The sequence below is a fragment of the Cryptomeria japonica genome, chromosome 6 (genome assembly GCF_030272615.1).
Source record: "Cryptomeria japonica chromosome 6, Sugi_1.0, whole genome shotgun sequence".
Lineage (NCBI taxonomy): Eukaryota > Viridiplantae > Streptophyta > Pinopsida > Cupressales > Cupressaceae > Cryptomeria > Cryptomeria japonica.
The window spans coordinates 553,329,074-553,353,898 of record NC_081410.1 but is presented as its reverse complement, the minus strand read 5'-3'; the positions used below and the strand labels follow the sequence as shown (position 1 = coordinate 553,353,898).

The 24,825-nt window shown below is 38.9% G+C and overlaps 1 protein-coding gene across 1 annotated transcript in view; it reads right to left on the bottom strand.

Annotated features, from left to right (window-relative positions):
• Positions 1-24,825, bottom strand: part of LOC131067302 (MACPF domain-containing protein At4g24290) — an 85,270-nt gene that overhangs the window by 4,114 nt on the left and 56,331 nt on the right. Inside the window, exon 4 of the mRNA XM_058002264.2 lies at positions 11,657-11,840. Coding sequence (XP_057858247.2) covers positions 11,657-11,840 — 184 coding nt within the window. The remainder of the gene's footprint in view (positions 1-11,656; positions 11,841-24,825) is intronic.

Here is a 24,825-nt window from a genome sequence, read left to right as displayed (position 1 = left end):
TCACAAAGAGTTTTTTCTCACAAAAAAAATTACAAATAATTTTACATATGTTTTTTCTTCCAAAATTAGACTTCAAAAACTAAAAATAACACCTTTCTCTTAAAATGTGAAACACGAAACTCCAAAATGGAAAAATAATACCACCAACAGATTTGGAGTGTCCCCTAAGCCCCTGTATCGATTGGCTGGAAGCCTATGTAGAGTTGCAAATGGAAAGAAGCTGATTTTTCAGGGTACATACATGTAAAATTGTGATTTAAAAAAAGAGCACTTTATAAGTTTTGAACTTACTTGAATGTCTTAGCAAAAACTTTAATTACCAACTCATTAATGCATTGTTCTTAATATTGTGGGACAAATCTTATTTTAAAGAGTCTTTTTGAAAAGAGAGAGAATGGAAAATAAAATCAAACCCCTAGGATGTGGTCAAATGGAAGGGGCTGCAGCTTCTAAATTCATGGAGAGACGTCCCATGATATGAGGAAAAAAATGCTATGAGATTAATTGAAATCGTATCATGAGATATAAGCACCCCCATTTTTTTGCCCTCAGACTTTGAGTGGTTGTCTGTGAGATGGAGATAAAACTAACCCCATTAGTTTAGGGGTTTTTGGATCTACATGGGCTCATTGCAAAGCATCTGAATTGTTTGGATTCCCACCAGTGGATTTTGAGGTAATATTTGGAGGGAAATTTATCCTTTTTAACCCTTCATCTTCCCTCTGTAACTCATTTGTAGATCCGCAGACTGGAGGGAGAATCTTGAGAAACAATTCGCAAGTAAATTTTCTTAATATTGCAATATTTTGATATTTTGAACAGATGGTTAATTTACTCATGCAGGCCATAGAGGAGGTTGGGTCTTCTGATGTTGTGCAAGTTGTGACAGATTCAGCTCCTATTAATTTAGCTCTGATTTGATGGTTGAGAGTGCTTACAAAACATATTTTTTGGATTTCATGCTATGTACATGCTTTGAAAGACATTGGCAAGATAGATTAGGCGAAGGTATTAGTGATCGAGGCTAGAGACATACAAATGTTTGTATGTAACCATCACACTTCACTTCCACTATTCTGGTCTTATTAAAAGAAATAATTTCTCAAACCAATTGATACTAGATATGCTACCTATTTTATTTTGCTGGAGAGGATGTTGGAGCTGTGGGATGCTCTACAATCCATGGTGGTTTATGGAATGGAAAAAGTGGGCTCAATCAAAGGCAAAAGAAGGGAAGATGGTGAGAGAAAGGCCGCTTAATGACATTTGGTGGTCCAATATCAGGTAAGAAAAAATGTTAGTTTGTAGTTTGTTTTACCTTTTATTTTAATTTATTTTATTAGATAAAAGTGGCAAAGCCACTATAATATATAGATAATTGCAAAAAAAAAACACTTATTTTCATTATTAATAGTGTTAATGTCAAAAAAATTTATTTTAAAATTTTTAATTGTTGCTTGCAGATATATTTACTTTATCATATCACCTATTGTAGAGGTAATTAGGCATGCAGATACAAACTCTCCTACCCTTGGAGAGATTTATGAGACTTTTGATAGCATGCTTGATCAAATGAAGTAAGCGATTTGTGACAAGGATCCTAGATTATAATTCTATGAGGAGCATATTAGGCCTATTGTCACAAAGAGGTAGAACACAATTAACAGCCATCATCATATGGTTGTCTATGCTCTTGATTTCAAGGGGTATGCACCTATACCTAGCTGAATGCTTCCTTCTGAGGATGATGACGTAATGGAGGGGCTTATGGCAATCCTTTTCAAAATGTATAGCACCAAGGAGGCAACCATACTTTAAGAACAATGGCTTCAATTTTTCAATCTTTAGGGTCCTACATGTTAGAGTAAACATTATTTATTCTTTCTTAAGTTCCACTTGGACATATTAGTTCATATTATATTGTTTGGAATCTTGGATTGTATTGATACTTGTGTTGTGTAGTTGAGTTTACTTACTCCTACCTATACTTGCATCTAGTTGGGCCACATGGCATTTCCTATGCCCTTAATTCTCTAGCCTATTGCCTATTTAAGCAAAGACTTTGTACAATTTTAACGGCTCAATACATCATTCGTGGTGATAAATTATCTCTTTCTGTTGTGGAAGTGCTTGTGTTTGTGATTTTGGCTTGGGAGCATTGCTCCAACACTACATTCAACAAACCAAAGGCTAGGACGGATAGAGCCATTATAACACAAAAAAGCCCCATTAGATGGTGAAAATTTCATGGGAAGGGCACACCAAAGTTGAAACAATTTGCTATTTGTTTATTCTCATAGATTGATAATTCCTCTGCTGCAAAGAGGAAATGGTCCATCTATGGCTTCATCCACTTGATTAAGAGGAACAAGCTTACCTTGAAACGAGTAGAAAAACTAGTTGCAGTTCATAATGCCTTGAGACTTCAGGATTGATAGACTACTAAGTATCGAAAAACTCCAACAACGCATTGGGATGTTGATCTTGAAGATATTAGGAAAATTGACGAGGAGGAGGTGCAACTAGGAATGGTTAAGCTTCCATTGAATGATCCACTTCAATAGAAAGTGATAGTAACATGGATAGTTCTTTTGATATTGATAGCACGAATGAGGAATATTGTAATGTCCCCTTTGGGATATTATTTAAAACAATAATATTCACTCAAAATATGACATTGGTTTTATCAAAAATTGCAAATTAATGATACATATTCAAGTCAATAAATCATAGCACAATACCCCAAATTGATCAAATCATGAATTCTTCAGAAATATTTTGCAAACTTTCTGAATTAACATGTCCCTAACTCAATAGTGAATATACCAGGACCCCATCCCTAGCTTGTCAAGGGCATGAAAAGACCCCGTCCTTCCAACCCTATGAGCCCAAACCCCGTCGTTTGCAAATACTACCTAGAATTCAAAATTGATAACTTGGTATATTTGATAGACTATTGTTGATTAATATTTCTTGATGGATTGGCAATTCAATCTTAAAATAATAATTGAAAGCTTTATAAAGGATTGCTGCTTGAATTGATTATATTAATTGTTGATTGTATTGCTGAGTTGTTCTAAATCGATGATCTGAATTGATATGCTGAATGGATTATGAGTTGATTGAAAATTGATGTTTTGATGAGTGATATTTGAATGATTTGATGCTAGAATGGTTGATGCTTAAATAGTTGATTTTTGAATGGTGGATGTTCGTACGATTGATTGATTGATGGCTTGCTGGTTGGTTTGCTTGATTCCTTTATTCCCAATTGATGATTGATGAATGATTGAATGATTTGCTTTGATGGATTCATGAGTGATGATTGAGTGATTGATGATTTGATGTATTGGTGAGTGATGATTGAATGAATGCTGATTTGATGTATTGGTGAGTGATAATGTATTGATGTTTGCTTGCAATGATCTCCATATATATGTATCTTCTTTATGGAGAGTCACACCCTTTCTCACACCATCACTACTCTTGAAAACATAATTTAATTTACTTGCAAAGTCACATAATGTTCCATTCCCAATTCATTCATTGAATTCTTGTTTCCTTTATGAATTGATGATTTATTTATCGATTCTCTCAATGAAATGATTTTCCCTTTATATCCATTTCTTGAAGGAGCCACCATCTTTCACGAGTAACAAGTCACCACCCTTCACAAGTAATCTGTCACTACCCTTTGTTGCTGCCTTTGAGAATAATAATTTATTTTCAAATTGATTTCCTTCATTCCCAATTTATGATTTATTTATTCCTTGCTTGAAGATCTCTCAAGGAAATGATCTTGCTTTTATATCTTATCCTTGAGGGGGTCACAATCAATTTGAAAGAGTCACAACTATTCATCCTTAATTGTTGTCTTTTGAGACAAGCCATTTATTTTCAAATTGATTGATTTCTTTCTTCATGTCCTGTTCTCATAGATTGATCTCTCCTTTATACCTTAATCTTTCAATAGTCATAACTCTTAATTTCATGCCTTTTGACCATTCATTAAACTTAATTAAATTTTTATTTTATATTTTATATCTTATTTTTATTTTTTATATTTTAATTTATCATTATTATTATTTATTGTTAAACCCCATTTCAAGAAGGGTACATTACAAATAGTCTCATAGAGTGTTGTATTTTGAAGTTTGAGAATTTGAGTTAACTATAATTTTAAAATTTGAACAACAAAATGCTTTAATACTGCTATCATGAATCTCATAATTAATTTCATTGTTGTTTATACTATTGTTATATTACTATTACACTCCTTTATTGAAGTTTATACTGCTGCCATGATTTATTTATGTATTGATATCGTTGTTATCAGCTATTGACATATCTTTATATAAAATATATTTTGAAAAATTCATATGTCACCATCTTCCCGCCATCCTGTTGATGTGTTTTTTATGACACCTTGAACACAAAATAAAATACTAAGTATTCTATCCTCTCTTGAACAAGGAAACTTTATATGTTAAACAATGTGATCAAGTAAGGCTACCCCAAGGTTTCTATAGTCAGGCCTTGATATGCAAATTGGATAGACCTAGTTGAAATGATGTGATTTGCAGGTATCACAAAGGGACTTACACTTAGTTGGAACTTGAACTAACTTAACTTCTACCAAACAAAGATCAAAAGGGAAGGGATAGAGAATCTAATTTGAAACCAAACAATGCAAGAAACGATTGCTCACTTAGTGAAACCAAAACAAGCTGTGCTTTGCCACGAGGAAACTACACAAATATGGTTCAATCTCCAAAGGGTACGTGTTGACGTGTTTTTTATGATAGCGTCGAACACAGAATAAAGTTACCAATGGTCACTTCACTCTCTCTTGATCAAAGTTTAACCGTATGCTAAGATTGCGGAAAGCTCAAACGGCTAACTCCAAGGTTCCTTCGTGTAACGGACGTGACTCAATTGGCTGATGTGATTGCTGGTAATCCAAGGGGCCTTACGTTTGCATCATTCTTTCACTTCTTTGACGTGGCGTGGAACTTCATCATCAGATATAGCAATTTGGTGATGCTTCTGCTTCGAACGAATTAAAATGAACCGAAAATAAAGGGGAAAGGGTTTAGAAGGATCTAAATCTACTCCTAAGGGCAGTGATATCAATAGATAGTGCTCTAGTGGATGAACTCCAAATAAACCAAGCTCTACTTCGCCAAGATCAACTACAACTCCGCGAGAACCAGTGCAATCTTCTGAGGATGTTGAAGGATTTTCATATTGAGAAAGTGCATTTGAATGCCCAAAACAACGCAATCCAAACAACTGTCCACAACCGAACTTAGCACAAGTTTAGTGGCTCAGGCTAACTTTACACTGCAACTTACAATCAACAAGATGCAAAAAGTATGAACCATGGAAATTCATCAGATGCCATTACATTCTCCATTGAAATCAAAGCACTTTATCTAACAATTGAGAAAATAAAATTTTACTCTTAAGTGAGGAAGGTGAAACCATGCAAGCCTTGAAAAAATAACTTAAGTGGACACCATCAGAGAACAATGTTTCACTATTATTATCTCAAAACTTATCGCAACAATTTCATACAAGTCTCCCTCCTGTTACAAATGAGGGGGGTCACCCCTTTATATAGGCCTCAAGCTATGATAACATGCAAACCCTAATTAGGGTTTCCCCAAAAGATTCTCCACTCAAGATGCAACAAGGTGGGAATCAGCAATAAATACCCCATCATGCCCATATACAATTAATTTTATGTGCCCAAAATGGCATCCGTTGTGCATTAAATGCACCACTTCTTTCAAATTCGCCCAATGTGTAATAAAAGCTCCATCATCTCTTGAATACGATAGTTACATGCGAAAGATGCTCCACCACTGCATTAAGTACGACGATTGCCATGCAATGAATTAGCCGTCACCATGGTCAAATATTCTAGCAATGAATGTGCCACTATGCCTTCACGCGACGGCTGCATGCAAAAAGATGCTCCATTGACTCAACATGCGCTGACCCAACTGCCACTTGGTGAGAAACCCTTGGAGAGAGAAAACATCAGGAGAGAAGAATTTGATCCATGAAGAATTTTCTTTAAGTTTTTTGAACTTTCCTTGCTCTGGGAGAGATTTTCAATGTTTTTCTGCCATCTATTTTTTAGGAACTTTCCTAAAATTTAGGACCTGGGTCTAGGAGAGAGAATTATCTCACGATTCCAAATTTGCAAGAATTTTCGGATTCTGATAAGATTTGGTGTCTAAAAATGGAAATTTCAAAAATTTTCCCAAGGGGATTTCTGCTTTTCCATTCCTCCTTAACCCTTGGATTTTCATGCCTTAGACAATTTCCTTAGTTTTCCGGCTTGGGTGTGGAATTCACTTTGCATGGTGGAATTCATCATTTCATGCTTGCCTTGGCCATTTCAATACCTTTCCAGGGCGTTGATTCTTTCCTGTCATAGAATTTGGCTTTTTAAGATTTTCCATGCCTTGTGTGTTTAGGTGTCTTTGTTTCACTTTGGGCGCTATGCAGGGAAAGAATTCACTATTTATTGTCTTCCTTTATTTGGTGCCCTTGTCAATTTCTTGGGCGGAATCTCCTTCAAGGTAAGGAATTCATCCTTTCTCCCTATTTTCCATCCTCACCTCTATTTAACGCTCCTCCTTGGTCTAGAGCACAATTCTTCACAAGGAAAGGAACTTCTTCATTTTGCAATCTTCCTTGATCATCATGTTTTGGCGCCCCCCTAAAGAATAGGGCGCAAATTCCACCTGGGCATGGACTGTTGCATTTTTCAACTTTTCCAGGAGCACTTCATTTTAGTGCCCTATGACTTCCTTGGGCGCTATTTTCCTAGTACCAAGGATTTTGGTATTTTCTTTGCTCTCCATGGATACCTCCCTTTGGCGCCCTCCTAAGGATAGGGCGGAATTTTGACCAAGTGATGGAATTCAATGTTTTTTCATGTTTTCCAAGATTCCTTACCTTTGGTGCCCTTCATCACCTTTGGGCGCTATTTCTTCATGAGGGAGGAATTTTATCATATTTCAATCTTCCTTCATTACCTCCATTTGGCGCCCTACCCCATCACTGGGCGCCATTTCCACCAAGGCAATGAATTCATAATTTTCTCCATTATCCTTGGCAACCCAACTTTGGCACCCTTCCTCACCTTTGGGCGTTATTTCTTCATGAAGGAGGAATTCATCATTGGTTTGTTTTTCCATGCATCCTTCACTTTGGCGCCATATCCAAGACTAGGGCTGAATTTTGTCATTGGCAAGGAATCTTGCACTTCTTCCATTTCTCCATGGGGATGTGAGTTTAGCGCCTTTCCTTGTCTTAGGGCAGAATTTTCACCTGAGGAAGGAATTTCACTTGTTTTTGGATTCTCTATGACTTACTAATTTTAGTGCCCTCCCTTGTCTTAGGGCGGAATTTTGCTAGGAGGAAGGAATTCATTGCATTTTGAACTTTCCATGACCCCTCACTTTTGGCGCCTTCTTCCTGATTTGGGCGCTGGATTGCTTGAGGGAAGGAAATTCATCTTTCTTCCTTCCCTGATGCCAAACTCCTTCATTTGGATGTTTTATTGACTTACTAAAGGATTTTATGTTGCTTTCCAGACTTGGATGATTTTTTGAGCTTTCCACTCCAGGACTTGATGCCAAGACTTAGCCATTTTTGACCGATTTTGTATGCTTTTCAAGCCTTCCAGATTTAGAAATAGTTGTGAATAGTTGATCTTCATCGCTCACCTAAATAGTCTTATCAGAAATAATCTTTCCAACAATAGAAACTTTTCAAAATGTCAGCGTTAGACCCTAAAACAGGACACATAATGACTTACTATAAATAGAAAGTCACTAAAAATAGTAAGTTTGATTTTTGGTACAATGAAGACATTTTGGGGCTCAGTAAAATCCCTAAAAAACAGGAACTTTCTAAAAATAGAAAGTTGCTCCGTTTTGGCCCAAATTTTACTGGGAGGTTCCTTGAGGGGTCCTAATTCCAGTGATATGTTCAGTTTTTCCAAAACCCTAAAAGGAACCCCTAAAATCTAGGACTAAAGGAAGAAACCCTAAAATTGACGAAATAGGCCCTAGACTTTACCAAAATCACTCAAATGAAAAGTAGACTTGACCAATTCAACCCCCCAAACACCTGCAAAGCAAAGAGACTGGAGAGACTACTGCGAAAAGACCCAAAAAACAAAGCCAAAAGATCGAAAGGGCCTAAAAAGAAGGGGGTCCCCATTTGCAATGGGGCGATGTTGTGAAAACGTCACAACAACAGTACACAAATGATTTTCAATAAGATCTTCCATTCAATGAATCTAATCAACAATAAGATCTTCCATTCAACTATTCAACTCCATGTAAACAAACCTAAAACTTGAGAAGTAGAAACCCTACAACATGTTGAAACTCAGACAAAGATCCACCATATCTTTAATGAAAATCATGTATATATTTCAACATAATCTTGGCAACAATCTCAAGTCTCCTCCTCCTCCCCCTACTGCTATTGTTGGCTCCTAGTTTGTTACCCTTTACAAATGAAAAGGCCAATCCTTTTATAGACTTTGAATTACAATTCAAGGGCCCATATTGATTTGAAATCAATGGCCAAGATTTGAACAATAAAACCCTAATGTAGGGTAGCTACAATTACCACCACTTACATTTAATATTTGACCAATGATATGATTACACAACTTTGGACACATGTCCCTTTGATCTTCCTTGGATGAGTCAAGTTCAATGAACTGGGACATGTTGACGTCACATCACTTGATTGGTTGAGAATGATTAGGCACCACATTAGCATAGATATCTCTTGATACTCAACACCATCCAGTTGTTTGATGTGAAGACTTATATTCCCAAATTGCATCATCTTGATCGATTTTCTAACTTTGATTAACTCTTTTGAAACTATCCACTTTCCTTGATCATTTCATCTTGCACCCTTCATTTTCACATTTGGAATCCTTCTTCTTGTGATGCCCTTCATGTTGCAATGTCTTTCCTTGATGCCTTCTTCAAATGTGGATCTTGTCCTTCTTTTGAAATATGGATCTTCATGTTGCTCACCATTATCCCGCGCTTCCTTGCATCATTCCTTGTAACTTGAAATGCTTTTCCTCAAGTCTTGATCTTCTTGTTGTCCCTTCCATGTGGTTGAGTTTTTATCCTTAGTTCACCATCATTCCATGTGTCTTTCCTTGTATCAAACCTGAAAAAGAACACATTTTTAATCAAGAAGAATGAAATAAAACTCAAACTCACACATTCTTAATTCATGATGAAGGACCTTAAGCTTTCATGATAGTTATTTCTTCAAAAAATTATGAAATGAAAGAAAAGAAAATTAACACTTCACGAATCATGTTCCTTAAACCCTTCCCAATCTGGAAATGATATTTTAAGTCTGGAAATGTTGATGTTCTAGGTTTGGTTTTCCTGTTTGAATTTGCCCTCTTTGTTGATCTGCTCTTACAACTTGCCTTTTGGGTCTACCTTGAATTTGATTTGGATTGTTTTGCAAATCATTTTGTGAATTAAGGAATGATTGATCCTTCCTTGAGGAGATTCGCACCATTGCTGATTTGAAACCTGATTGTTGTTTACTAAATCTGTATTTCTACTTTCTTATCCTTCGATCTGCACCTTTCTGCTCCAATTTCCCTCTTGTATTTGTTTGAAATTGATATGCAAATGAACTTTTGACTTCATCCTTTATATTTAGCATTCACATCTTTGATGAAGAGGTCAGCTGTGATTAAAGTCTATTTTTACTTTCAAGTTTTAACTTACCCCCTCTTTAGGTCGGCCAAGGTGAGGAATCACCTTTGTTTTTTAAATTCGCATTTTATATTCCAAGTGTTTTGAACATTGTTTCCCAAGCCGACCCTATGCTTGCCTTTCCTAAGCAGGATTTCCTTACACCTTCATTGTATTCTTCATTATTCAGCCGACCTAGTTCACATTACAGCCTAAGGCGACCTCTCTCCCATTGGAGTGGGATTTTGACTATTTCTTATTGCATTTTTTTATGGGAGGCTGACCTCTTTCATATTTGAGCAGGATTCTCATATACATAAGGAATCAAATGAGTGCATTTAGGAGGTAGAGCAGGAATACATGAGCGCAGATATGACTTTCACAAGAAATTGTGGGCGAATTTTTGACCCAAGCAGGAATTTTTTAAGCATTGATTCACCTTATGCATGGAATATGATGTGCATTTCCACATAGGAGGAGGAATGATGGGTGCTATTTCACCTTGGAGGTGGAATTTGTGACATTTCCTTGATTAGAAGGTGGATTAACTTGCATTTGTATGTTGGAAGAGGAATTTATGGGTGCAAATCCACCCATGACAAGGAATTTTTTCTAACTTGTGACTTGGAGAAGGAATTACTTACCTTCTCACAACTTGACCGAGGCATATAGGGCATGATAACGACTTAGTCAAGAACTTTCTAACCTTTCCATGAATTGATGAAGGATTCTATTGCAATATTCCATGTTGGAGACAAAACTCAAAGTAGAATTCCATGATGAAGATGAACTTTTCATTGTTCTTTCCCAGATTTTTGAAGGAGGGTTGTGACTTAGAGGCAGATTTCCTAAAGGGAAATCCACCTCAACATGGGTTTTACCTTGTGAAACTCAACCCTTGAGAAATTTGCTCATTCTATCTCTCACCTTGGAACTTCCTCTTCATTCTTCATTTCAACTTTAAGGTTTCTTCCTTCATCCTCATCCAAGTGTTGGAATCTCTTATTCCTGACTTGACCTAGCCATTCCAAGGACGAACTTCACACCTGCTTCATGGATTAACCTATGTATTTCATCTGGATTGACAAGACATCACTTTCCTTTTCAGAGCTAGGAGACAAAATTCATTGCCAAGCTATACAAAACTAAGCAAACAACTAACCTAAGAAGCAAAAAAAGTGGGGGTCCCCATTTCAATGGGGTGTGTGTGTTTACAACACAGTACAACACCACATTGTCCCCCAAAAATGGCCCTCGAACTGCTGTCCCTAAACACATCCCTTGCTATTCCCCCATCCCCATCCTTGAAATGTCATGGAACACAACTTTTATTATATAAACATATATGTACGTGTATGTGTACATGTATATGCATATGCATATGCATATATGTATAGTGTATACACACACAAAAAAATAAAAATAAATAAATACAAAATATTAAAACTAATTAATCAAATTTAAGAAACCAAGGGCACAAGGTAAAAAGACCATGCGCCCCATTTAAATATTTTTAAAACAAAAAAAAAATAAAAAAAGAAAAAAGTATGTGCGTGTGTACTGTGTACACATATATACATATAACAAAGCCCAGCATGAATGAAAGACAAATAGGGCAATGCAACTTAGAATGTTATACTTTCCATGGGTTTTTCTTGCTCCAAAGTTATGTAATGTTGTAGTTCAATATCACTTCTAGCAGTTTCTTGTTTATGTTCCGATTCTCCAAGTATGAAAAAAATCCATAGGAAATAGCAAAGAACAGGCATGTCAAGAATTTCTTACAGCCAAAATACTGTTAAAACTGCTAGAGGAAAGCCTTATCACAAAGTCTGGAAGTTGAAAACACTGAATCTGATCACCTAAAATAAAAGGATACTTACATCGTAGGTACAGATTCACTGCATGGCTCAAAAACCCACTCCCTCGTACTCCACTTAAGAGGGATGTTATTGGAACAAAAGACATAGATATCACATCAGGAGCAGAAGGTACAGTTTTAAGCCACTCATTATGTGTTTGAACAGTATCCAAACCGCCTCTTCTCTTGAAGATTTTAGTGATATCCTGCACAAAGTGAACTGATTCTTCTTAAAATCAAAAGAAAATGTGAAAAACTATCCGTAATAGCATAATGAATGACAGCACCATCACCAAATCTATCAAATTCTTGCAATTAATATCTCAAAATTGTCTTTGAAAAAAACAAGAAATGGAAGAATTTTGCCTCATTTCTTATAAAGGATGTAGAGAAGATGTAAACCAATTAGAGTTTGCAAACCTGACATAATTCATGCATATTGATTCATCAGTCTGGCATAAGAAGTACAGAAGTTACAAAATATCCCATCCATAGACACATATAAGCATTTGTGTCTCAGTGTCTGATACAACTAGCTACTAAACACATACCTCCATGCAGCTTCATAAGGAAGCCAATACTTGTATGTCCGATCAAAAGACTAGAATTTTCTTCTATGGAGAGAATATGAGTTTTAATTGAAATATGCCAAAAGAGAAGCTTGAGTGTAGAGTTCCCATTTTCTATGAGCATACCTCTCATCTTCTTAGGGCAACAAAAGCTAGACCTAATTTACTTATCTACCCCCTTAAGACCAGAAGAGCATGTCTTAACAGAATAGTTAGAAAATGAATACCTACTTGGAAGCGCCATTTCTCTTTCTTTTTTTGGTGTAGGATTCCATTTATATAATGTCTCCTAAAGACCCCAAGAACCTCTTAATCAGGATTGTCCATATGCATGCTTGATAGAAAAATGAGTTCCAAGTGATCATGTTGAGAATATCTTGAATGTTATGTCCTATCTGCATATCATTTTCTTGACTTGTTTGCAGAAGTGTTTGTTTGGTATTCACTATACTTCATTGAAAGTGTATTACTGTATGAATGCAGTTACCTTGATGTCTGTCTAGGTTGACCATGAAGATCAAGGTTTTTCTTGGACAACGTTCCATATGCCTACCAAGTAGATTAGCACTCTGTGATGAACACATTTAATACACTACAATCATGAAAACAATGATAACAAATACTCCCACAAAATATAGTACATTTTAGGTAAGCATTCTTAGAAGATAATTGAAACTCAGTCATTTCACTTCTAAAACAAAATTCAATGGCCTTTTAGAACTCAGTAGTGCAGAGAACAATCAATTGGCTAAAGTTCTATTATCATCATGATCACACCTCTGAAAATTAAATATTGAATCTTGATGATAATGATATGTTGAATCTAAAATATTTTAGTATTGTTAGCTCCATAATTGAACACTTATATATGAAAGAATTTAACATAATCATGAAGAGAATGCTGGCAGAAAAATTTTGAATATGAAGAAAGGTAGAAAGATAAAGTTTCAGTTTTGGCTATGACAAGAGCGTTATTGCAAATAAAAACATCTATTTGGCAGAAACAAATAATTCTTTTACATAAGCTTGCCAAACAATGCCACCTTTGAAGTTCCAAAATGCAATCAAGAGGGGCTTGTGTGCTTTTCCATGATTTGAGTGTACTGAAAACTAGCCTCTCCATTTTGAATTTATTCACCTGTGCAAACTGCAGAGTGGGTTTGGCATCTAAGTTGTCATATGGCATCTTATATGTTGCAAACAATGTGGTAAAACAATATCAGGAACCTGACTTTTGAAGGTGAAATGGAAGCAAAACTATAATATCCCTACATAAATATTACTATATAACCAATTATCTTATTTCTTACCTTATTAATTTATTTCTTTTATAACCAATTTCTATTTTCTATCTTATATTTAATCAATGTCTAAATATTAATCTATAATCAATGTCTAATAATCAAAGTCTGATATTTAATATTAATTTATGATCAATAATATTTGATATTAAATTATAAACCCCAAAGCATGATTGATTAAATATACTCAGCCATAATATATCGGCTGTCATACTTGAAAAGGCACGATTCCATCATTCCTAATAACAACGGATGATTGAAGAGAACAAAACAGTGTACGGAAGGGGTGCAAGATAAAGTTATTTACCAAAAGCCACATCTTGCAACCAAACATGAAGACCGTTGAAGAAGTTTATAAGGACAGGATTCCAAGAAGGAGAATCATCGAAAGATAAGGAAAAGAGAAAGGTTGAGATCGGTGGATGTCAGCGAAATTTTGAATCTTGCTGCCAATGGTATGTTGAGCAATAATTGTTATAATATTAATTTTTCTTTCTGAGGATATTCTGCTGTAATTTATAATAATATCTGAAATATAAGTGAAAGAATATATATATATATATATATATATATATATAAGATTGTAAATCAGAAAGAACTCTTAAGGTAATAAACATTAAGAAGAATATGTATATACAATTTCATTCCTATTACTACTGTCAGTATTTAAGATGGGATTGAGTTGTTTCCAAAGAGGGGCAGTCTAAATCCAGCCAATAGGATGATTCCCAAGATAGGGTAAGGATCAGCATCCTGTAAACTTTGAGGGCATGGTCCCAAGATAGGATAAGGGCTTGGATCCATAAACTTTGAGGGAGACTATTGAATTTTGGTATCTAAGCGCTTTGGTAACATAGTCATCCTCTTCTTCCTTAGAACTGGAGTAGTAACAAGGGTTGAACTTTGCATTAATATTTATGGATGATAAAATTGATTATCTAGTATGATAGGGTTAATAATCTAGTATGATAAATTAACAATTTATTAATAATTGATAAATTATTTGAAACTATGGAATATCATAGATTTGATTCATGTTAAGGAAAGAGATAAGAATAGAGTTGTCTCCTAATCAATTTAGTTTAAGTCATAAGTATATTGAAATAAATAAATTATTGTTAGAACAGGCCTAAACCTAGTAGGGGACATTACAAAAACTCGGAAAGATGTACAGAAATTTTGCCCAACATGGAAAATTATTAAACATTAAAAAAACTAAAGAACATATTTATCAAGAGAATTTCATTTGCATTGCAAATGTCAAGTAGTAGGAAAAAATAAAGAGTAAAAACATTTTGTATTTTCAACAGAGTACTATCTGGCATTTACAGAGTAATATATGTAGTCTCTGTGCTCTTCTAATTGTAGTTCTCTATAACATCACTTCTCTAGAAAGATGAATAGTAGTTAATAATGGGAGGTCAACACAAATAACAAAACCAAAGAGAAAGGTTGTTATTACAGCAGAAATTGAGGACAATTTCTTGAAACTGCATGATTCACTGTACAATGCTAAAGGGAAGGGAAACAAAGCAGACAAGTGAGAAACTATTTATCCATTATACCAAGATTGATGAAGACAATGTTTTTGTCAATACAATGATGGTGATAATCTCTTGTTTTGGTTGGCTGCTTGAATAAAATTATCGTATAGAAAGGAACAGACACTATAGAGGTATGTTAACATGAATGGTTGTCTAGAGAGAATCAATGAGGACTCCACCTTCAGGATGAAAAAAGTGAAGGTGATGACAATCTACTAAAAAGAAAGAATGAAATTATATTAATATCAACAGATGACTAAAAGGTCACTGAGAACCAAAGAATACATTCAACTACAATTACAAAAGAGTTGGAAAATTGTGTAAGGGAGCTTAGTACCCTATGTATCAAATGTAAGGACCAGCCTTAACTAACACTAAATACATGATAGTTTACACTGAAATGGCCCTATTTTTTTTCATTTTTAAGGAACAACTGGCCATATCATTGCATTTACCATCTGTATATAGTCACAGTAGTCACACTCATTACATTTCTTATAACACAAATCAATGTTAATATTTTCTTATAACGTAAAGCCTTTCATACAATAAGGCATAGCATTATGATAAGGTAATATATGTCATAAAACATGTATTCTCTACTTTCAGCAATAAACAAATTTCAAACATGCTATGCTAAACAAAGCTTGCTTGCAGATTGTGGTAAAAGAGAAGCAGAGTATTCTTTTTTTTCTGGTCAATACTCAGCATGGATCCTGGAAATTTTCCTGGAGAACCGAAAAGCATTGCACCTGATTACTCAGATGTCTGGAAGCATAGATGAATACCCATATGTAATCTGTATGTTATTTGTGATAAATATATATAGTCATCCATCAAATTTAAATGTTTTGCTGAATTCTTTGTGAATGAAAAATAGGCTTGAGGACAGTATTTTGAAATTTTCTTTTTAATTAAGGGTGAGTATTGCAGGAGTTACACTAAAATATGTGATAAATGTCCCATACATTGTTAGTGACCTCACAATTAGTGCTAGGAGTTATTCCATGTGGAGGCAACTGCCATATATACAAATAAAAGAGAATGCCATACATGTATTGGTTTTCCTCAATAATAATTCTGTATCTTTTTATTCTTCTCATTATCTCACTTGCATGCATTTCTCCATTAGAATTGAATAAAGCCAATAAAAAGGGAACTCAGCATTTTTTTAAAACAATAATCTCACAATGTCTTACATCGTTGATCCTTTATTTGAGCAGAGCTAAAAATGACAAGGGAGGGTTCTTATAAAAAGAAATTGAGAAACGACCTTTTTTCTTTATCGATTTCAAGACAGGGAACATATAATTCTTGGAAACAAGACTTGGAAGAGGTTATCCCATCAATAGTTGTTGAATTCATAAGTGTTCTCCAAGTATATATTTTGCATAAATTTTTAGTTTACTTTCAAGAGGGAAAAAACAGATCAGTAAATGATGTTTTGATTTTTAATTTAGTGATATAAATTTCATGTAACCATGCATCAAAGTGATTAAATTCAGGTTCACCCATCTCATTCATCATTCTGTACGTTATACATCAAGAAGCAAACATGTCCAGATGAAAAATATCCGTTTCCTAGCATGGAATTTATTGAATGTCTGAAGCCAACATAAGCTGGCACAGAACCAAGCATTGTTCACTGAGGAAAGTACAGAACACTTTGGATGACACAGCAGTGACATATGGACAACACCGGCTGATGGGTTGCACCACCAAAGGAAGTGTTACAATGACTTTTTAACACAATCTAAAGATGTGTCTCATTTTACTTTTTGTGGATTGGATATCATATAGACCGCAATGTATTTATAACAGCAGAAACAATATACACAAGCAATACAGATGAGATAAGAAAGATAGAAGTATTGAGAGATGTTCTGCAACAAACTACTCAAAAATTATATGGCATGAATAAATGATAAAGGTGTGAGTAGGAATAGTGTGTGTTCCCTTGTGATTGTGACATTATTCAATTTATGCTATTGTAATAAACCAACATAAAACATTTTTCGGCTTCTAATTAGTATTTGAACCACATTAGTTAGCATATGTTTGATTATTACAATTTTATGTCAACATTGGTTCTATTGAAAAGGTTCTAGTCGAGTTATGCCTAAGATGAGATTCACTGCATTTCTGAAAGCCTGCATTAACTGAAATACAGGACTGGTGGTAACCTGGAAATGTCAAAAAATTCATAGCCAAATCAAAGACAATTGGAAACCTTACAACAAAGAGAGGAACAAGGTCTTTTGAGACCAAGATGAGAAATTATAGCTACAACTGCCTCATCTATTGTGGCCTTAGATGTAGAGAAGCCTCCTCTTGATTTGTGATAGATAAATATTATAATATATTGTCTATAGATATAGAGAAAAGATAATGTTGCAAGTTATTGATAGTCACTAGATAAGGGGAAATGATTTTTGTTTGAGACTACTCTAGATTCATACATCGTGCAATAGGCTGTCTGATTTGTGCCAGTTTTGACACCAAAAGTGAAAAATTCATGAAAGAAGCCTAAGAGCAGTTTATCAAAAGATACCATAGCAATTGACATGTGTTTATTGAGAAGAGGATATCTCCTGATTTTTGAAAATTTGCTTAGAGTAGAGTCTTGGACACTTGGGGGATGGTACAAGAAAGGGAGATGGCATCAATGATGAAGAGGAGTTCATTAAGGTAACTATTGGTGTTGACAAGTAACAAATGGGATGAAAAATAGAAGAGTTAAAAAGAAGAGAATAGAAGAGCAAAAGAAGAGAGGAGTAGATACTAGCATGAAATTAGAGTGAAGAAAAGAAAAATTAGTTCAAAAATGGAAGGAGAATCTGCTATAGCAGCACAAAAAATCTCACAAAATACCAAATAATAAACATTCATGAAAATACACAAACATTAGAACATACAAACACAAAAATTGGGAGGTAAGGCAGGCATAAAAGCGATAAGGGTTGGTGATCCAGTCCAAGAAAACTTTTGTTTAACTTAAAAAAATAAAATAAATGATACTTTCATTCTGGAAATATGAAAGAGGGTAGCTATTCAGGAGGCAATGGCAGTCATTAGAGATGAAGAGGGAGGTGGAGAAGAAGAAGTGACTAGTCAAACAGGAACTGATAAATTTTTGAATGACTTATGCACCAAATAACATTCAATAAATATGTAAAAAGCTAATGTAGACTGATATATTCAGAAATATGAAATAGAACATGTTGACGGGAATAATCATTATGTTATGTTGGTATATTATGTTTATGTTGTCGTCGGTAATAATGAGTTACGGCGGTCAGTTAGTTAGCCGACGGGTAGGTAGTTGGAGTTGCGACGGTTGTGTCGCACCCCTTCGGCTGTCATATATTGTACCACCTCCGGGTGTTGGAGGACATGTAATGTTGACGACGGATATAATATGAACATCCTTTGACATTAATGGAAAGCTTATTCTGGTACTTCTTTTACATTTGCATTGTACATTGCTGTTCGATTTCTGTATTCTTCCTGTTTACCCAGTGAGGTAAACATTTGGCGCCGCTGCCGACACGAACTCGGGAACGGAAGACACGGATGGCGCACAGACACAATGGGCCTACCCGTTGGTGAGGTGAACCCGGAGATCGACGATGCCCAAACAGAACTTTACGTAGGAGAAGACACCGCGACGAGAGAATTTTCAATTCTACTCCAAGTAGCCATTCAAACCTACGTGCGACGAGAGGCGGCGGAGGCGGAAGTCCCACTAAGTGTCGTGTGGACAGCGTTGGAAGTGAGTCCGGAGGTAAATCGGTTGATGAACCATCTCCCCCGACTGCTAGCACAAGCATCGTTGGCACAACAAGCTCGCCTGGAGGAGATTGCCCGGGAAGAGCGACGCCAACAAATTTTGCAGCAGTACGAGGAATGGGAAGCAGAATGAGATGGCGCCAGGTCAGGGGCATTTGAACCGTGAGCCATACGGGACGGAATAAAGAACACTTATTGTAATAATTATGTCATATTGTTGGCATAAACTTGTCTTCCACATTATGAATGAATAAAAGTGTTCTACTTTTTATGTCATTAAGTATATAGAAAGCGGTCTGGGAATTAATGCCCAATACACTGAATAAAGACAAAAATAAGCAACAATATATAGATGAACGTGCAGTAGCCCAACGTGCCTTGATCCTTGAACAGCAAGCGGAAAGGCGACAGAGGTATAAGCGAAGAGAGGAGGAACGCTCCGAAGGGTACGGTGAGGCCAGCGGCCACCCACAGAGTCGGGAGGAGTTACTTGCGGAAACCCGCTGCAGGATAGAGTGTACCAAAACTCAGTTGAGGGATTTGAGGGACTTGCCACACACACCAGAGGCTAGGAAAACTCCAAGGAGTGGGGAGGAGGCAGGAGAGGGAGAAGACACCGGGGCTGCCAGGAGTGTCGGAGGGACACCGGGGCACGGCGGTCAAGCACCCCTTATAGGATCTGACCCATCCGGAGTAGGACAACAGCCACCAGTAGTAAAAAGACAAGGCATGGCACAAAAACAAAAACTTCCAAAGTTCCATGGGGATGGGAAAGAAGACCCTATCCGCCACTGTCGCACTTGTGAAACAATTTGGGGAGCGAATGGTGTTACCGATGAGGACGAGTGGGTAACACAGTTTCCCGCAACCCTGAGGGGCGTAGCCATCGACTGGTTTTCGGATACGGATAAGGCTAAAATTGGCACATGGCCAGACTTGAAGAAGGAATTTCAAGCAGAGTTTCGTCTCCTAAGAGACGATAATGAGATCGTAGCCGAAATCTACGGCACGAAACAGAAAAAGGACGAGACTGTTCGAACCTACAGCCAGCGGCTCAAAGAGCTGCTAGGAAAGATGGAAAGCCAACCGGCTGATGGCTTGAAGAAGCGGTGGTTTGTCAAGGGTCTGAACCCTAAGCTACGACGAAAGATGAAAATTGTGCCTCCGACATCCTACGATGATGCATACAATCGGGCCATGGACTTGGAAAGTGAAAATAAGACGGCCAAAAAGAAGAAGAATAGATCTTCGTCATCCTCTGAAGATGATACGTCGGAAGAAGAGAGTAGCAGTGATGAGAAGCCGAAGAAGAAAGTCACGGCCCTTCAGAAGGATATGGAACGAATGTTAAAAGAGTTTAAGACAATGAAGGGGACCACAGGCAAGGATGATGAATTGTGGTGCACGGATTGTAAGGAGAGCGGCCACACAAAGGGTGTCTGTCCCAAGAAGGCATTCTGTGACATCTGCCAGATCATGGGACATTCTACGAAGGAATGCCCATACAATCTGAAGGCACATAACCAGCAAGTGCTCTTTGCCCAGGAGCAGCCCTCCACATCGGATTCAAACAATAATGCATCTTCCGGAGGCTACCGAGGAAACCGACAAGGCGGACGGGGGAATAATAATAATTCCACTAGAAACAGGGTCCAATTCGATGCGAAGGGACGCCCGATTATCCAATGTAGGGCCTGTAATCAGTGGGGGCACTTCGCCCGTGATTGCACGAAGGAAGCCACCCCTCAGCACCTCTGCCGTTGGTGTGGGCCAGGCGACCATGAGGACGCAAATTGCCCACAGGCAGGGGTTAATCTCCTCAACATTGAGAAGGCTGAGAAGACTGGTGAGAAAGAAGTACTGGCGATCACCCGCGCCCAGATGAAAAAAGCCACTTATCCCGACCCCCGTATGGAGGAGAGATTACGGGAGGCAAAGGCCAATATTGAACGTGAGATGACGACCGAACGACGGGACAACGAGGTGGCGAGTACATCATCCCGTACGGAAGTGGAAAATAACATCATTGGGCAAATCTTGCAGATGGAGGTGCCGATAAAGGTAAAAGACCTTCTAGACTCTATGCCACAATTGAGGACTGCCATCCTCACCAATGTGCAAAGCACCGCATCGTCGAGTGCACCACAGGTAGGGGTTCCCGCCACCGCTACGAAGAGTACACCACAGGTGGAGGTTTCCGTCAGCCCTTCGACTGACCCGATGTTACTAGCAGTGAGCAGTGGTAGACACCCAGCTGTGGTAGAAATGCGTATCCGTGGGACCATTTTGAAGGACACCATTGTGGACAGAGGATCTGGGGTGAATGTACTACCAGAAGAAACATGGAAGCGGCTGGGGAAGCCCACCCTGTGGCCACCCACATTCAACCTGGTGGGAGCGGACCAACACGGCATTAAGCCACTCGGCCTGTTGATGGCCCAGCAAGTGACAATTGGTACGCAACCATTCTTGTTAGATTTCGTGGTTATTCCCTCGAAGAAGAAAGGCTATGACGCCATCCTGGGGAGAGTGTGGTTGATCAACGCAAGGGTAAACCACAACTGGAAGAAAAATACACTTTCCATGGAGAAGGGAGGGCGAAAATATACCATTGACCTACACACCCAAAATGTCGGCGAAGAGCTCGCCTCTTCCGACTCGGAGGACTCTAATAAAGGGGAAAGGGGGTCCCGATGAAAGCAAGGGCAAGAACGCGATAGAGCCGAACAGTGAAGGGGTGCTAGAATTGGAGGGATGTTCTGAAGATGAGGTATGCTCGACTAACGGGCTCTTCCACTGGCAAATGGAGGATTACGAAATGTTCCAAAGCTACAGGCTCGAAGTAGAGGAACCAGAGCAACCAACAGAGGTGTACCTGCCGGAATACAGAGAATATTGGAAGGGAGACGCCCCAAACCCTAGCGGCATAAATAATCCGAAGAGTGTCGGCAACGATTGGAACCCTGTATGGAAGACCGCAGTCTTCAAAATCTTTATTATCCTTCTTCTTCTTATGTACGGGAAGGAGGTCGTGGTCCCTATAGAATTTGTGGTTCCAGGTCTTCCGATGGCCATTGAAAATAGACTTGCCACCAACGGGCCCAAATTGAAACCCTACCACGCGAAGCGCGCAGGGGACCCGAGAGGTCGGACAGACACCCGAGAGCCCGAAGGGGGACCCGAGAGGATGGAAGGGGACCTAAGAGGCCGGGCAAGCAACTCGAGAGGCATGGGACAAAAGAAGGAGACTTTTGGGCGAGAAAAACCGAGAAGGATGAAGGGCGATCCTAGAGACAAGGGACCCGAGCCGAAGACTCTCTAGACAACTTCAAAAAAAAAAAACCGCACGATCGTATGACAGCGACCGTACGGTCAAAAAAAAAAAAAAAAGAAAAGAAAAAGAAGGGGAAAATGGCCACCGTACGGTGGGACCAAGGTGACAAGGTGACACCACCGTGCGGTGGCATCACCGATGGTGGAACCACCGTGCGGTGGACAGTGCACCACCGTGCGGTGGAAGCACCGACGGTGGCACCACCGTGCTGTGGCACCACCGTGCGGTGGAACCACCGACGGTGACACCACCGTGCGGTGGGAGCCACCGAAGGCGGTCACCAAGCAGCCCGCGGAAGAATAAAACGCCGCCAAACATCAAAGACGCCGCACAACACCACCGCGACGAAGAACAAAACAACCCCGCACACCACCATCACCGCACAGCAAGGGGTAAAGGGAAGAAGACGCCGAACACCGCACCACCACGTGATGCGAAGGGTAAAGCACGGGCCGACCGCCACAGGTAGACCAAGCAGCCGCACGATCGGAGGTGCCAATGCTGTTGTTGACCGTATAGGGAGGTTGTATGGCCGGGTAGCCATCAGGGAGTGCACCTGGGGCGCTGCCCCTCGACCCCGCTGGGGGCGTTGCCCCCAGACCCCCAGTTTATTTTGAGCTACAGAAGACCACGGGAAGTGTTGTGCCTGCAGCTAAGCATTGGCAGGGAAGCCATAAGCCGTAGAGGGAGACGGATTTGGAGGTTGGGAACAAACAGAGTTTGACGGAAGGCATTGCAAGTCTGTGCAGTTGTATGACACCAGGGAGTTATTCAGTTCAGTTTTTAGCCTTTGGGGAGTGTGATGGAGGATTTGAGGTGGCTCCTAGCATTTGTGCCAACGGATTGTGGCCACCTCCAGGCATGACTGGTACGCTTTGAGGAACTCGGAGTATGTCTCGGCTGGACGTGAGGTTGCCTTGGTGGATGCACAGAGGGCTCGGGAGGAGCTGACCACCAGGTTGGAGGCAATAGTCGCGTGAGACTTAGTTCAACGTACCCAGGAGTTGGATGCCGAGAGAGCAGCACGGGTGGCTATCGAGGACAAATTGGCTAGGGAGACAGAATCATTTGAGTAGCAGTTGGTGGAAGCTGAGATTGAAAAACGTGTTTTGCAGACAAGTTTGGGTTAGGCCTAGGAGAACTGTGATGGCAAAGGAAGCAATATTGGTGAAATCCGCACTTGAGCATCAGATGGTAGCAGAAAAGGGTTTTCAGGCGAGGACGCAGCAAGTGTATAAGATCCGGGCCCGACTGGCGTCAGTAGTTCCTGCCGTTCATCTCTATTTTGTATTAAGTCGTCGGAGTCGACTTCTTTTCTTGGGGGGGATGATGTTGACGGGAATAATCATTATGTTATGTTGGTATATTATGTTTATGTTGTCGTCGGTAATAATGAGTTACGGCGGTCAGTTAGTTAGCCGACGGGTAGGTAGTTGGAGTTGCGACGGTTGTGTCGCACCCCTTCGGCTGTCATATATTGTACCACCTCCGGGTGTTGGAGGACATGTAATGTTGACGACGGATATAATATGAACATCCTTTGACATTAATGGAAAGCTTATTCTGGTACTTCTTTTACATTTGCATTGTACATTGTTGTTCGATTTCTGTATTCTTCCTGTTTACCCAGTGAGGTAAACAGAACACTTCATTCTTAAATCTCCTTAAGGCTGGTGTGGCACCACAAAGGGCAGTACGACTTCTTGAATATGGTTGTGCTTCCTTTTTACGAGGTTGCGGCTGGCTTGATAGAGCTTATAAAGGCTGCACTAGGTAGTGAAAAGACTTTAAAAGCCTTCTAAACTTGTATCAACCTCCTTTGACAATTAGCAATATGTACTGTCCTTCTTCAAGGGCTCTGTTGTCATTTTATGGCACCCCTGGTCCATCAGTGAGAACCGATCAAAGATACGTTCCATGGACCAATACTGCCTCAATTGATCAAGCGCCAAGACAAGGAATCATGAAAATGCTCAAGTGTTCTTTCATCATGAGGCGGGCTTCGGGCCTTCCCATTTCCCCTTGCATCTTGCCTTCATGCCTTGGAGTCCTTTGGTCCTTTCTTTCCCTTTCCTTCTAGATTACGGAATGCGAGGAACCAGTCTACCCCTTCCCTTTTTGGGAAGAGATATATTGTCTCCCCGGATTCCATAACTTGGACTTCCCTTTCCTTCCGAATTACGAAATGTGGGGAACCAGTCTACCCCTTCCCTTTTTGGGAAGAGGTATACTATCTCCTTGGACTCTATAACCTGAACTTCCCTTTCCTTCTAGATTACGGAATGCGGGGAACCAGTCTACCCCTTCCCTTTTTGGGAAGAGGTATACTGTCTCCCTGAACTTCGTAACCCGAACTTCCCTATCCTTTCGGATTACGGAATGTAGGAAACGAGTCTACCCCTTCCCTTTTGAGAAGAGGTATACTGTCTCCCCGGACTTCGTAAACTGGACTTCCCTTTCCTTCCGAATTACGGAATGCGGGGAACCAGTCTGCCCCTTCCCTTTTTGGGAAGAGGTATACTGTCTCTCTGGACTTCCCCTTTCCTTCTGGATTACGAAATGTGGGGAACCAGTCTACCCCTTCCCTTTTGGGAAGAGGTAACTATCTCCCCGGACTCCGTAACCTAGACTTCCCTTTCTTTCTGGATTACACA